General features: G+C 46.3%; 1 protein-coding gene across 1 annotated transcript in view; it reads right to left on the minus strand.

The window, feature by feature from the left end:
* Nucleotides 1–10694: 10694 nt before the first annotated feature.
* The window catches only part of LOC126204247 (putative ammonium transporter sll0108), a 131466-nt gene continuing 126547 nt past the window's right edge, over nucleotides 10695–15613 (minus strand). Inside the window, exon 8 of the mRNA XM_049938640.1 lies at nucleotides 10695–10907. Within this exon, the coding sequence (XP_049794597.1) occupies nucleotides 10695–10907 (213 nt within the window). The remainder of the gene's footprint in view (nucleotides 10908–15613) is intronic.

Raw genomic sequence — 15613 nt, forward strand, 5'->3', positions numbered from 1 at the left:
TACAACAGGTGAAACTCGACCAACGTCAGTCGTTCCGCCAGATGCTTAAGCCCTTTGAAGTATGACCCTCTCAGCATTCGCAGAAGTGCAGGCCCCAACCGGAAACGCAGTGTGCCGCATCCTCCGGCACTCGCCTCGCACAGGCCATCCAGGGAAGTAACCCAACATGCTTAGGAATCAAGTGAAAAGTATTTTGAGCTCTCAGTATAAATATTCTCATTACAATAACCTTATTTGGCCTGTTATCAATGTGCAATGACATAAAACATTAATTAAATTGATGAAAATTAGAGGCGACATGCGAAGAGGGCATGGAACCTCTCAAACGTGTTTCGACATCTTAAATGGACGATGTGTCTTTGGTATGTCAATTATCGCTTCATCAAATGTCACTGCTACAGAACACAGGGAGGATACAGCGCTGCTGTAAATCATAGAAGCCTTGATGGAGCAGACACCGACCAGAGAAGAAGTCCAGTTAATTAACAAAGTATAGTATAAAAGGACTATGATCCACTGGTACAGAAATGGTTGTTTGCCATCCCAGATCATCTATAGCAGCTATTGTGAAGCATTCCCACGATGATCCAATGTCTGATCACCATGGATTTGTAAGAGCTTAAACAAAATCAGATGTAGGTACCAATGGGCAGAACTGTACCAGTCTGTTAGACACTATGTGAGGCACTGTAAGGAATACTAATAACCTTATAGATCGGGCAACAACGGCGAAAAAAATTGTACATAATGTGAAGGACAACCAAACAATTTAAAGTCAGAGATGGTAAAACAGTCTTTATAAACTGAGTTACTCTCCAAATTTGCAATAGCTGTTTATTGAGTTTCCACTGTATGACGAATGGTTTCATACTAAGGAGGTATATTTTCAGGTCGTATAAAGCTAATACTTCATGTGCCACGACTTCCAAGGTGCAAGTGCGCATAAAACTATGTCACTCCTCGGTAAACCTTGAACTGGCAGATGGGCATCCGATGCAAACTATGCCTGATCAGTAATACATTTCCTAAACACTGTCACAAGACGAGCCTGGACAGCATATGACAATCCTTGTACGATAGGATAGAACCATCGTCAAAATCCGCGGGGGAAATAAAGAACTAAAAGACACACAATTCTTGGGAGTCGTCAACATATTACTATGTATTGCCAGGCGTCAAATGGAACTACACGTTACGTCGAAGGTTTTACCAAGGAGGGAGATGTTTTTAAGCACCTTTACACCCCGAGAGTTGTGGCACAGGAAGTATTAGTTCAAAATGTTCAAATGTGTGTAAATTCCTAAGGGACCAAACTGCTGAGGTCATCGGTCCCTAGCCTTGCACACTACTTAAACTACCTTAAAACTAACTTATGATAATGACAACACACATCCATGCCTGAGGGAGGACTCGAACCTCCGGCGGGAGGGTCCGCGCAATCCGTGACATGGCGCCTCAAACCACGCGGCGAAATATTAGTCTTACATGACCTGAAGACATACCTCCAGGGTATGAAACCGGTCGTAATACAGTGAAAACACAATAAACAGCTACTGCGGATTTGGACATTCACTCAGTTTAATATAGACTATTTTATCATCTCTGATATTAAATTGTTCAGTTGTCTTTCATATTATGTACTGCAAGGAATACCGAAGAGGGAAGCTCATACCACAGTTAACTCTGGGGCGTCTGGTACCAATTACGTCTGCAGTAGCTCCATTCTGTCGAATAGGAATCGACCTCTTGGAGAGGTTCCCACAGTTGACAAACAGGAATCGATGGGTAATAGTCTGCAGAGACTATCTAATCTCCACACGACGACTCTTCACTCTGATCTACCTTATGAAGAGCTTCCTGCAGTTGACAAACTGGAATCGATGGATAATACTCTGCAGTGACTACCTCAGCAGCATATGATAACTCTCCACTCTGTTCAGTAACACATACAGTACACACTCATACAAAGTACGTACACTTTTCACACACACATATATACAACATGTGTCCACGTTATGCACACACAACATTTTAATTTCTGAGTAGGTCAACGGTCTCAATGAAGGATGATGTCTCAGAAATAAATTAACATGGTTCCAATTCCACGATCTCGTAGAATGTTTTCGAGAGGTTTCCCTTGGTTGTAAGGCAAATGCTGGAATTGGTAGGTGCTTCCCATACATTACTAGTTGGGAACCCCCATGTGCCCCACTATCATCGTATGTGATATTTGGCTGAATAGGACCGTGATTCTTTAATAGGCCAGATCTAGAACAGCCCACTCCACTGTGCGGGGTGGAGAATGAATTTTTTTTAACAAAAGACCCTAATCCTCTAGGCTGTCGCTAAAGCTGTGTCGACTAACGAAGCTTCGGTAATTGCGAAGTTGCTTGTAGAAGACAGCATTTTGAAGCATCGAGTACCCTAGTACCCTGTGTGATGATATCTGAGCGTGGAAAATTTCTCAGGCAAGATTAGTAAAAAAAAAAAAAAAAGCACTCCGTCTTCAGGCCACGAGTGGCCTACCGGGACCATCCGACCGCCGTGTCATCCTCAGGGGAGGATGCAGATAGGAGGGGCGTGGGGTCAGCACACCGCTCTCTCGGTCGTAAGATGGTATTCTTGACCGAAGCCGTTACTATTCGGTCGAGTACCTCCTCAATTGGCATCACGAGGCTGAGTGCACCCCGAAAAATGGCAACAGTGCATAGCGGCTGGGTGGTCACCCATCCCAGCGCCGTCCACGCCCAACAGCGCTTAACTTCGGTGATCTCACGGGAACCGGTGTATCCACTGCAGCAAGGCCGTTGTCAGGTGAGACTAGTTGTAGAGGTAATTTCACATAGCAACTTCAGCATTGGAAGACAACTGTCTACCAGCCACTGACGAATGACCTCACAGAACGCTTTAATAAGGCGTTGACAGATATGCCCTTGTGAACATTAATGTCGAACAGTGAGACTGGGATACAATACCGCCCATCGTGACGTACACAGCAACAGAGCGAAACAAAAAGCTACAGGCTTCACAGCAACGGCGTACCCAGGATTGAAATGAAATGAAGTCCCATGCTTCTTTACAGAGCGTAGGGGAACGATGCGGGAGACCCGCACCGCCTTACTAGGCAAGGTCCTAATGGAGGTGGTTTGCCGTTGCCTTCCTCCGACCGTAATGGGGATGAATGATGATGATGAAGACGACACAACAACACCCAGTCATCTCGAGGCAGGAAAAATCCGTGACCCCGCCCGGAATCGAACCCGGGACCCCGTGCTCGAGAAGCGAGAACGCTACCGCGAGACCACGAGGGGCGGACCGAGGCAACATACAGCACTTCTTATTAAATAAAACAGTAAACCAGTGAAAAACTGCTTTTAATAAACATTTTAAATACAAGAATGCACTTGTAAAATCCGTGAAAACATGCAGCATTTCTTATTAAATAAAACAGCAAACTAGTGAAAAACTGCGAATATCTTCTAGAGAGGGGGGGGGGGGGGCAGCTGCCCCCCCCCCCCATGACCCTCGCTGGGTACGCCCATGATTCGCAGTATTCTTTTGCTCCGCAGTCTCAAGGCAGAAGAGAAACTGTATTAGGACTGTTGACATTTTAAAAATTATCGAGAATCCGATATACTGATATTTAAAAAAAAACATCTCGTCCATTGATATATCGAGAAAAAGTAGATATGTTGACGGAAGAACTAACGATGTAGATGCCTATAAAAATTTCGACTACATATTGTAAATATCTTGCGGTTTTAGAGACGTATATTAAAGTATTGATTTATTATTAGAGATTCTGTACGTCAACAATCTAGCAGCTAGCCTATCCCCTCAGAGCAATAATTGAAAGAAAAACTACGCACGTTCACGCTTGGCGACAACCACTTTGCTAACAATGGTGACTGCATATAAGGGACACAATAAAAGGTGTCAGATGGATCTGCCGCCCTGTTTCGTCACATATCGGATTTGTCTGGAACGCTTCATGTCGACTTTCCCTCTTTTTTCATTTCTGCCAATGCCGTCGATCTAGCAGTTGTAGTGTCAAAATTGTGTGGTGGAGCTAAACTTTGCAATTTCTGTTGGTAACGCCGAGCGGCGATTACGTCAGTATTTCCCCTCACACGCCTCCGCCCGTCGCAAAGGCCAGTCTTGTCATTTGGTTTTTTGTTCATCGTTTTCAGCAACTGTTTTGGAAGAATGCCGATGTAAAGCGGCAGCACACTAGTTGCGTTACAATTTCTTTTAACCCAACTGTTGTGTTGTTTCTTCACAGCGGAAATCTCGTTATTCCATTCACAGCCCCCCGCCCTCGCCCCCCCCCCCCCCCCCAATATGACTTCTTCTTTAGCAACTTGCTTCAAACAATCAAAGAGGAAAACTGGACGCGATGAAAGCTCAAAAAGTAGTAAAACTCCTTCACCAGTGAAAGTAAAATTATGTTTTGCTGAAACTAATGATGGTCGGGTTTGAACTAATGGCCCGCAGCACACTAATCGGCGAAGCGAATCCCTACACCTGACTACATTCACCAGAGCTCGCGGCATTGCTCCCACTTACGAGGCTATAGCGAGAATAATATCGCTGATATATATCGATACATATGGGAATAATATCGATAGTTTATCTACAGACCTACAATGGATATACCGGTCCCGCTTTAACTGGACGATACTCAGCACGACTACGATAAACACTTCATCACCAGGGCCGAAGAAGCAAGGCAGCTGGCTGGCGCCGGACATTGGACCCCCAGGAGAGAGACCGGGAGCACTCTATCGCAAAGCACTGACCAGTGAGATGCATCCCATGAGAATCTGAATGAATTTTTACGCCTGTTTGGAAAATGAGACTGCTGGAAGATTTACTAAAGAGCTACTTTGAGCTGTACCATATCCTTCGTCGCTTGTCGGACCTCACATATGACGTCGAGGATTACGACCCTTTATCAGGAATATAAATTCGCAGAAATGTCTTCCATGCCCTCCGTATGAAGTCCTGCTACAGTCCAGAGGGGCAGAGTGACAAGGGGGCAAGGAAACAGAGGGCCCACTTGATGACAGTGAAGATTCGACCAGCCAGACTACACCACTAGCCATTAAAATTGCTACACCAAGTAGAAATGCAGATGATAAACGGGTATTCATTGGACAAATATATTATGTTAGAACTGACTTGTGATTAAATTTTCACGCAGTTTGGGTGCATAGATCCTGAGAAATCTGTACCCAGAACAACCACCTCTGGCCGTAATAACGACCTAGATACGCCTGGGCATTGAGTCAAACAGAGCTTGGATAGCGTATACAGGTACAGCTGCCCATGCAGCTTCAACACGATACCACAGTTCATCAAGAGTAGTGACTGGCGTATTGCGACGAGCCAGTTGCTCGGTCACCATTGACCAGACGTTTTGAATTGGTGAGAGATCTGGAGAATGTGCTAGCCAGGGCAGCAGTCGAACACTTTCTGTATTCAGAAAGCCCCGTAGAGGACCTGCAACATGTGGTCGTGCATTATCCCGCTGGAATGTAGGGTTTCGCAGGGATCGAATGAAGGGTAGAGCCACGAGTCGTAACGCATCTGAAATGTAATGTCCACTTTCAAAGTGCCGTCAGTGGGAACAAGAGGTGAGCGAGACGTGTAACCAATGGCACCCCATACCATCACGCCGGGTGATACGCCAGTATGGCGAAGCTGATTACACGCTTCCAATGTGCGTTCACCACGATGTCGCCAAACATGGATGCGACCATCATGATGCTGTAAAGAGAACCTGGATTCATCCGAAAAAATGACGTTTTGCCATTCGTGCACCCAGATTTGTCGTTGAGTACACCATCTCAGGCACTCCTATCTGTGATGCAGCGTCAAGAGTAACCACAGCCATGGTCTCCAAGCTGATAATCCATGCTGCTGCAAACGTCTTCGAACTGTTCGTGCAGATGGTTGTTGTCTTGCAAACGTCCGCATCTGTTGACTCAGGGATCGAGACGTGGCTGCACGATCCGTTACAGCTATGCGGATAAGATGCCTGTCATCTCGACTGCTAGTGATACGAGGCCGTTGGGATCCAGCACGGCGTTCCGTATTACCCTCCTCAACCCACCGATTCCATATTCTGCTAACAGTCATTGGATCTCGACCAACGCGAGCAGCAATGTCGCGATACGAAAAACCGCAGTCGCGATAGGCTGCAATCTGACCTTTATCAAAGTCGTAAACGTGATTGTACGCATTTCTCCTCCTTACACGAGGCATCACAACAACTGTTCTTGAAATATATTTGCTGTTTGTGTATGAGAAATCGGTTGGAAAGTTTCCTCATGACTGCACGTTGTAGTTGTCGCCATCGGCGCCAGTCTTGTGTGAATTCTGTGAGAAGCTACTCATTTGCATATCACAGCATCTTCTTCCTGTCGGTTAAATTTCGCTTCTGTAGCACGTCATGTCCGTGGTGTAGCAATTTTAATGGCCAGTAGTGTACTTTCAACATAGTGAAGAGGAGGCAACAACAGAACACGTGTAACCGCCAGGGGCTTCGTATTTAGAACATCTGACAAGATCTAGATGTAGGGTGCCATACTCGTCTGGAATGGGAACTTCTATCGCTTCTTGAGAGGGTGCAATGCCGCGAGCGCTGGTGCATGTAGTTACGAGTAGGAATTAGTATCGCCGATTAGTGTGCTGTGGGTTATTACCTCAAACCTGACCACCATCAATTGTTTCTTTTTTAGCAGTTACCATTTCCGGAAGGTTCTTGAAATACACTCCTGGAAATGGAAAAAAGAACACATTGACATCGGTGTGTCAGACCCACCATACTTGCTCCGGACACTGCGAGAGGGCTGTACAAGCAATGATTACACGCACGGCACAGCGGACACACCAGGAACCGCGGTGTTGGCCGTCGAATGGCGCTAGCTGCGCAGCATTTGTGCACCGCCGCCGTCAGTGTCAGCCAGTTTGCCGTGGCATACGGAGCTCCATCGCAGTCTTTAACACTGGTAGCATGCCGCGACAGCGTGGACGTGAACCGTATGTGCAGTTGACGGACTTTGAGCGAGGGCGTATAGTGGGCATGCGGGAGGCCGGGTGGACGTACCGCCGAATTGCTCAACACGTGGGGCGTGAGGTCTCCACAGTACATCGATGTTGTCGCCAGTGGTCGGCGGAAGGTGCACGTGCCCGTCGACCTGTTACCGGACCGCAGCGACGCACGGATGCACGCCAAGACCGTAGGATCCTACGCAGTGCCGTAGGGGACCGCACCGCCACTTCCCAGCAAATTAGGGACACTGTTGCTCCTGGGGTATCGGCGAGGACCATTCGCAACCGTCTCCATGAAGCTGGGCTACGGTCCCGCACACCGTTAGGCCGTCTTCCGCTCACGCCCCAACATCGTGCAGCCCGCTTCCAGTGGTGTCGCGACAGGCGTGAATGGAGGGACGAATGGAGACGTGTCGTCTTCAGCGATGAGAGTCGCTTCTGCCTTGGTGCCAATGATGGTCGTATGCGTGTTTGGCGCCGTGCAGGTGAGCGCCACAATCAGGACTGCATACGACCGAGGCACACAGGGCCAACACCTGGCATCATGGTGTGGGGAGCGATCTCCTACACTGGCCGTACACCACTGGTGATCGTCGAGGGGACACTGAATAGTGCACGGTACATCCAAACCGTCATCGAACCCATCGTTCTACCATTCCTAGACCGGCAAGGGAACTTGCTGTTCCAACAGGACAATGCACGTCCGCATGTATCCCGTGCCACCCAACGTGCTCTAGAAGGTGTAAGTCAACTACCCTGGCCAGCAAGATCTCCGGATCTGTCCCCCATTGAGCATGTTTGGGACTGGATGAAGCGTCGTCTCACGCGGTCTGCACGTCCAGCACGAACGCTGGTCCAGCTGAGGCGCCAGGTGGAAATGGCATGGCAAGCCGTTCCACAGGACTACATCCAGCATCTATACGATCGTCTCCATGGGAGAATAGCAGCCTGCATTGCTGCGAAAGGTGGATATACACTGTACTAGTGCCGACATTGTGCATGCTCTGTTGCCTGTGTCTATGTGCCTGTGGTTCTGTCAGTGTGCTTATGTGATGCATCTGACTCCAGGAATGTGTCAATAAAGTTTCCCCTTCCTGGGACAATGAATTCACGGTGTTCTTATTTCAATTTCCAGGAGTGTATATTTGTAATCTTTGTATATTTTGGAATATTCGATGTTTGTATAAATAGCAACATTCTGGATTATTCAATGTTTGTATAAATAGCTCTCTGTCCAGCATCTCAGCTCTGTTCTGGCTATACAGTGTTCTTAATGAACGTGCTTTCAGTGGTAAGTGTTGTATTTCACTGACGATATCGCTTTTGGATTTGCACTTGAGTGTGGTTATGACGCGAAAATATTTAGGAGAGGGATTTCCAGTTCTGGAACTTACCTGTTAACCAAGGGAAGCCTTCCAAAAATTCTGGCCAGAAGTAAGGAACTGGGAATAATTTTTATTTGTTTCTTATAATATTGCCCACAATCTCAGAAAAAAATTAAAATTGTGCATGTGTTTGTCACGGTGCGCACTTACTCTCGCATGTGTGTAGGCGTGTGTATCCTGATGAAGGAGCATGTGTACTTTATCTCCAAACCCTTTTCCACCAGCCATACGAAGACTGTGGCAAAGCCACTGTTTCTCCATTTTTCGTACTGGGGAACTTGTCCAGTACATAGCCTATCCACTGGCACTCTGCCAGCAACACACCCAATTCCGGTGATAAAACAACCCGAATATGTAATCAGTGAATCTAGTTTTTTAGCAGATCGAAAATGGTATCTTATCGTAGGTGTGAAAATGGTTCGTTGATCAGCAACGACGAGAGAAAGTATAGCCGGCAATCAAAAAGTTTCCGTTCGAAGGCTGTACAGTCCAGAATCTATATGTCAATCAGGCAAACTCGCCTCGAGAGTTGAGGCAATCATCTGAGCGACGCATCAGGTTGAAGATACTTGTTTGGTAAAAAACTGTTGTAGCCTTCTCCACCAGACATCACGGCGCCTAGAGTATCAGCAACCAAATTGACAGCCTGCAGACGCGGGTTGCCCGCCTTGCAGGCACACCGAAGCACTACACAACCGACAGGCAATATTGATGAACGGCCACAGCAACAACCACAACAACAACTCTACAGCAAAGACACCAGCGACCACCAGGAGCCACTACCGGCCCACATAAACATAAGGAAGAGGTCGCTGCAGATCCCGGAACTATTTTCACACGTCAAACCACGTGATGGAAAATAGTTTCGAGGTACTCATCCGCTGAAGTGCTATAAAACCCGGCGCTCGGCCGCACATCGGCAGTTCATCGACCGCCAGCAGACGTGGATAGCTACCGCCCAGGCAGCCCGGCATGGATCTTCTCGCTGCTCTCTGGATTACGCTTGGTATATCGGAGAAGTCTTTGGCGGAGACTAGTGGGAAATTATTTCAGTTGTTTTCTATATTATTCTTGTATGTAGCTGTCATTCGAAGACGGATCTCTGTTCTGTGTTGGTGTTATACTTGGAGAGTTTGTTTTGATTAATTGAACAGTCCAATAAATTGGTTTCGGACTTTGATCGTTAGTTTCTTCTGCTTACGCAGACATATCAAAAACAATGTCCTGCAGTCTGAAGAAGTCGGTAACTGCCTGCTGCACATTGTCTTCCGAGAGGTATCGTCCATGCTTCAAGGCCTATTTTGAAAGACCAAAGGAGTGTTAATCGTCTGGGAATAGAGCAAGATTGTATGTCGGGTGCTCAAATGTCTCCCACTTGAGGTAGCGTAACTTCTGCGTTACCGCACTTGGTATACGGGGACATTGAAGCAGCAGAGCCTTTTGTCGCAGTTTTCCTGGATACCAACTCAAGTGGGAGCCACTCTAGCATCCGCCCTATAGCTCTGATCTCTCTCCCCCATACGATTATCAGGCATTTGGTCCCTAGAAAGGGTGACCATCCCGGCCGTCATGAGCTATTGCCATTTTTTCGGGGTGCACTCAGCCTCGTGATGCCAACTGAGGAGCTACTCGACCGAATAGTAGCGGCTCCGGTCAAACAAAACCATCATAACGACCGGGAGAGCGGTGTGCTGACCACACGCCCCTCCTATCCACATCCTCAACTGAGGATGACACGGCGGTCGGATGGTCCCGATGAGCCACTTGTGGCTTGCAGACGGAGTGCTCAAGGTGATTTTACCCGCCTGGCATACTGATTCTGGACTGTACAGCCTGTGAACAGGAAATTTTTGATCGCCCCTTATGACTCTAACACAAGTTAATTCACTTTAAATGCTATTTCATTTTCTTGTAATGTTCTCAAAGGTCTTGTACTTCGTACATTTATTTAGTCACGAGTTGGAAAAGATATAACAAATATGGCAACAAAAATTGGTTCTGACACATGTGCATTCCCACTACTTGCAGCTGGCGTATCTAATGACATTTTAGCATTTAACTGCTCTTGTCATAACAGAGTGCACATTTTAGTTAATTATCTACATAAATGGCGTTCAATGTGTATCACTTTTACAGTGACCAAGAATAACGCTGCAGTCCTATCTGTAGGAATTCCACATTCTGACAGCATACTGCTCAAGGAACAACTGCTGAATGCTTAGGAAAAGAGACATCTACACAGAGGAGACATTGCTACTGAGCTGCGGTGTTCGGCTCTTGGACAGGTTCGCCTCGGTCCCTGGGCGGTGGGAGACCGGGCCTCAGCTCGGTGCCCTCCTCCATCGGCAGCAGCCGCGAGCAGAACGGCGAAATCGACCGCCGGCTTATCTCCTCCAGCCGCATCAGCAGTGTTTTCGCTCGTCTGTGGTCCGCCTCCTCCCACGACGTCCTCAGCAGCCCCAGCACCTGTGCGCATTGCAATTACTAAGACTCTGGTTTCCCTCGTGACACTTTCTGCGACGGATAAGCATTCATTTTTGTTATTCAAGGCTGGGTCAATAAGGACAGGGTTACTATGTACATTCATTCTTTTTCAAAGGTCTATATTTTCCAAAGCATAACAGGCAGTCAAATGAAAACCGAACACCGGTTGCAACTGGACCGTGGAATGGTTACATTCAAAAGTAGTCACCATACGCGTTAAGACATCTGTCCCACTGGGAGACGAGGCAATCGATCCCGGTTTCGTACAACGCTGACAGATCCACTTCTGCACCGACTCTTGCACTTTCTCGTCAGACTGAAACCGACGTCCACACACGTTATTATTCATGTCACCAAAGATACACTACTGGTTATTAAAATTGCTACACCAACAAGAAATGCAGATGATAAACGGGTATTCATTGGACAAATATATTATACTAGAACTGACATGTGATTACACTTTCACGCAATTTGGGTGCATAGATCCTGAGAAATCAGTACCCAGAAAAACAACCTCTGGCCGTAATAACGACCTAGATACGCCTGGGCATTGAGTCAAACAGAGCTTGGATAGCGTATACAGGTATAGCTGCCCATGCAGCTTCAACACGATACCACAGTTCATCAAGAGTAGTGACTGGCGTATTGCGACGAGCCAGTTGCTCGGTCACCATTGACCAGACGTTTTGAATTGGTGAGAGATCTGGAGAATGTGCTGGCCAGGGCAGCAGTCGAACATTTTCTGTATTCAGAAAGCCCCGTAGAGGACCTGCAACATGTGGTCGTGCATTATCCCGCTGGAATGTAGGGTTTCGCAGGGATCGAATGAAGGGTAGAGCCACGAGTCGTAACACATCTGAAATGTAACGTCCACTTTCAAAGTGCCTTCAATGGGAACAAGAGGTGAGCGAGACGTGTAACCAATGGCACCCCCATACCATCACGCCGGGTGATACGCCAGTATGGCGATGCTGATTACACGCTTCCAATGTGCGTTCACCACGATGTCGCCAAACATGGATGCGACCATCATGATGCTGTAAACAGAACCTGGATTCATCCAAAAAAATGACGTTTTGCCATTCGTGCACCCAGGTTCGTCGTTGAGTACACCATCGCAGGCGCTCCTGTCTGTGATGCAGCGTCGAGGGTAACCGCAGCCATGGTCTCCGAGCTGATAGTCTATGCTGCTGCAAACGTCGTCGAAGTGTTCGATGGCTCAGGGATCGAGACGTGGCTGCACGATCCGTTACAGCCATGCGGATAAGATGCCTGTCATCTCTACTGCTAGTGATAACGAGGCCGTTCGGATCCAGCACGGCGCTCCGTATTACCTTCCTGAACCCACCGATTCCATATTCTGCTAACAGTCATTGGATCTCGACCAACGCGAGCAGCAACGTCGCGATACGATAAACCGCAATCGCGATAGGCTACAATCCGACCTTTATCAAAGTCGGAAACGTGGTGGTACGCATTTCTCCTCCTTACACGAGGCATCACAACGACGCTTCACCAGGCAACGCCGGTCAACTGCTGTTTGTGTATGAGAAATCGGTTGAAAGCTTTCCTCATGTCAGCACGTTGTAGGTGTCACCACCGGCGCCAGCCTTGTGTAAACGCTCTGAAAAGCTAATCATTTGCATATCACAGCATCTTCTTCCTGTCGGTTAAATTTCGCGTCTGTAGCACATCATCTTCGTGGTGTAGCAATTTTAATGGCCAGTAGTGTATGAAAAACACATCGTGAAAGGCAGGCCTCTATATGAAGGATGTTGCTGTGGTTCCCAACCAAATCTGTGAAACCGATTGGCACTAGGTAAATAATAATCTGGTACCTCCGTTCCGCCTCAGTTACACGTTAGAAAACGTTCGCATACTTTCACTTACGGATAACAACACACAGGGACAGCTGCGTGCACATATACCGTCCCATGAGGAGAGAGAGTGAAGGGCGAGGGGGGGGGGGGCATGGGGTAATAAAATGTCATCAGGAAGGGCATCTGGCCACCTCCTAACACTAACGCTGCCAAATGCTGTAATAACCCTGCCGACGCCATACGAGTAGGGACACAGACAAATCAAGAGAGAAGAATTTAATCTTTTGTGAGCTGAAAATAGACACACCCTATTCTAATCGACCACCGTCCCATTCAACTTGTGTTTTCCTCTACAAATATATGTGCTATCGATAGAAATCACCAATTCTTCGATTTGTCGGAAACAGTTACGTTGCTGACCTGATACGTGTCAGTAAAATTTCCTTACTTTCGAGTGTTCTTACGATTACACCAAATTAGAAAGGGGGTTTCATAATTGTCCGCCCCGATAGCTGAGTGGTCAGCGTGACGGATTTCCGTCCTACGGGACCGGGCTCGATTCCCGGCAGGGTCGGAGATTTTCTCCGCTCAGGGACTGGGTGTTCTGTTGTTTTCATCATCATCTCATCCCCATCCGGCGCGAAGGTCTCCCAATGTGGTGTCGAACGTACTAACACCTGCACCAAGGCGGCCTTACCTGCCACGCATGGGTCCTCTCGGCCAATGACGCCAAACGCTCATTTCCATAATTATTTTTGTTACATGATAATTTAACGTTAATTGAATAACAGATTATCCCGTTTTTTTGTAATTTAAAAAAGTCAAAGAATTGTTTGACGTAAAACTTTAATATTTGCAAATGATAGCCTAAATGTCGAATGCAGAACCGATTGACATGCACAGAATGAAAAGTTGTTGGCAAGTATGGCGGCCGACCATTTTTTTTTTACTTTGGGGAGCACTTGTTCAGTGAAATGTTCAGCAAACGCACCGTCAATGAGAACAGAAAGCTAAGTGACGTGCGTTTCGTTCATGTGGCAGAGCATAACAGCTATATTTAAATTTTGTGTTTCGACTACAACTACGTCTCGTGTTGCTGCTCATAGTGCACGCTTCTCCACGATCCTACGTTCAGAAACCATCAAAGGAGGAAAGCTTGTGATATGGCAACATTGTACGGACCACAGGTATGGGTTTATTACCTCACGGCACCTACTGCACCAGTATGTGTGTGGGCCAGTGTGTACGTGGTAGTGATCGAACAGTACTGCAGCTTCACCGCGTGATAATGCGAGAGAAGCTGATAAAAAAAAAGTTTCAGCCTTTCTATACACACAGATAATGTCAAAATCGTTCGTAGATATCAATGAATACACAGAGGGTGATCAGAAACAGTGTGAAAAACTTGTTGCAGTGTTGATTGTGCTGAGAAATAATTGTTAAGAAAAAATTCTATATGTTGCGCCGTTTCCGAGTTAATTAGCTTTCAAGTTAGCCAATCAGGCCATTACACAGGAAAAAAATTCAAGCCGTGCGCCAGACAAAATTAGCGTCAGTTCTTTTCATAGCGCAGATGACGGGACTCGATACTGCTCAGTCTTTAACTGAAGTTCGATTCTTACTACCATCATCCGTCCAATTTTTGTATCACTATTGTATTCAGTTTCAGAATACCAAACGAAGAACACGTTTGGCGACGCCGCTGCGGCGGGCCGCTGGAGTTTGTGCGCGTTGGCCTGAATGGCTAACTTCAATGACAGTTAACGCGTAAACGGCGCAACCCATCGAATTTTTTTCTTAACAATTATTTCCCAGCACTACCTACCCTGCAACATCCTTAAGGGGAGTTGGAATGCCGGAAAATGGAAAAAATTCACATTTTCAGTTTTTAACCTTATAACTTAATTTGAAATTTTCTGCTTAAAATGGTGCAAAATTTGTTAAGAAATTCCAATTGGAAGTATTTTTATTTAATTTTTCAAAATTACATGTGCGCCCAGCAAAGTTACCCATCTTGTGATTTGTACACATTTAAATCTTCGCATTTCCGAAAACATTACATATAGAAGGCTGTGGATTTCACTCTTCAGTTGTAGAATCTTTGATCCTTCCATAGGTACCATTGTTTTTACGACTAGCTGTGTTTATTGTTCAGTTTTTGATCTGTGAGTGTTTGTTTTGAGCCTCGAGTTTAGTTTGTCGCTCATTTGGAGTTTGTTATCTGTCTTGTTTTGACTTTCAGTGGTGAGTGCGTAGTTTCTACGATGCCTAGGAGTGCATCATTATTTAAAAAGCGAAAGTTTCGCGGTAATAGATTTACAAATAACGTTTGTTCAAGTGATTCTGCTTCAGCACCTGTTGATGCTGGTGAAAGTTCTGACGTTTGTACAGCTGAGATGTGTGAAGGAGACACGCCCACCAGTGCATCAAAAAAGAAGTTATCAAACTGTGCAAGTGAAATTACAGATGAAGCTTCTAATGAACAATATGTTTTAGTCGACTTTCCTGTTTTTACTGAGTTTATGAAGAAATGTTTGTGTTGTAATCTTTGTGGAGGTTCTTTTGATATGAACATAACAAAATCTATAGGACTTTCCTGCAAAATTGCTATAGTTTGTGCCAGTTGTGAAAATGAGACCTGTTTTTGGAGCTCTAAAACATGCAGTAGCAATTTGTTTGAGAGTAATATCAGGCTAATGTATGCAATGAGAGCAATTGGTAAAGGACATACTGCTGCTCAAACATTTTGTGCCATAATGAATCTTCCACCTCCACCTGCTAAAATTGACAATTACACTGAAGTGATAGGAGATGCTGTTCAGTCTGTAGCAGATTTATCAATGAAAGCTGCTGCCAGTGAAGCAA

Source organism: Schistocerca nitens, chromosome 9 (genome assembly GCF_023898315.1).
Source record: "Schistocerca nitens isolate TAMUIC-IGC-003100 chromosome 9, iqSchNite1.1, whole genome shotgun sequence".
Lineage (NCBI taxonomy): Eukaryota > Metazoa > Arthropoda > Insecta > Orthoptera > Acrididae > Schistocerca > Schistocerca nitens.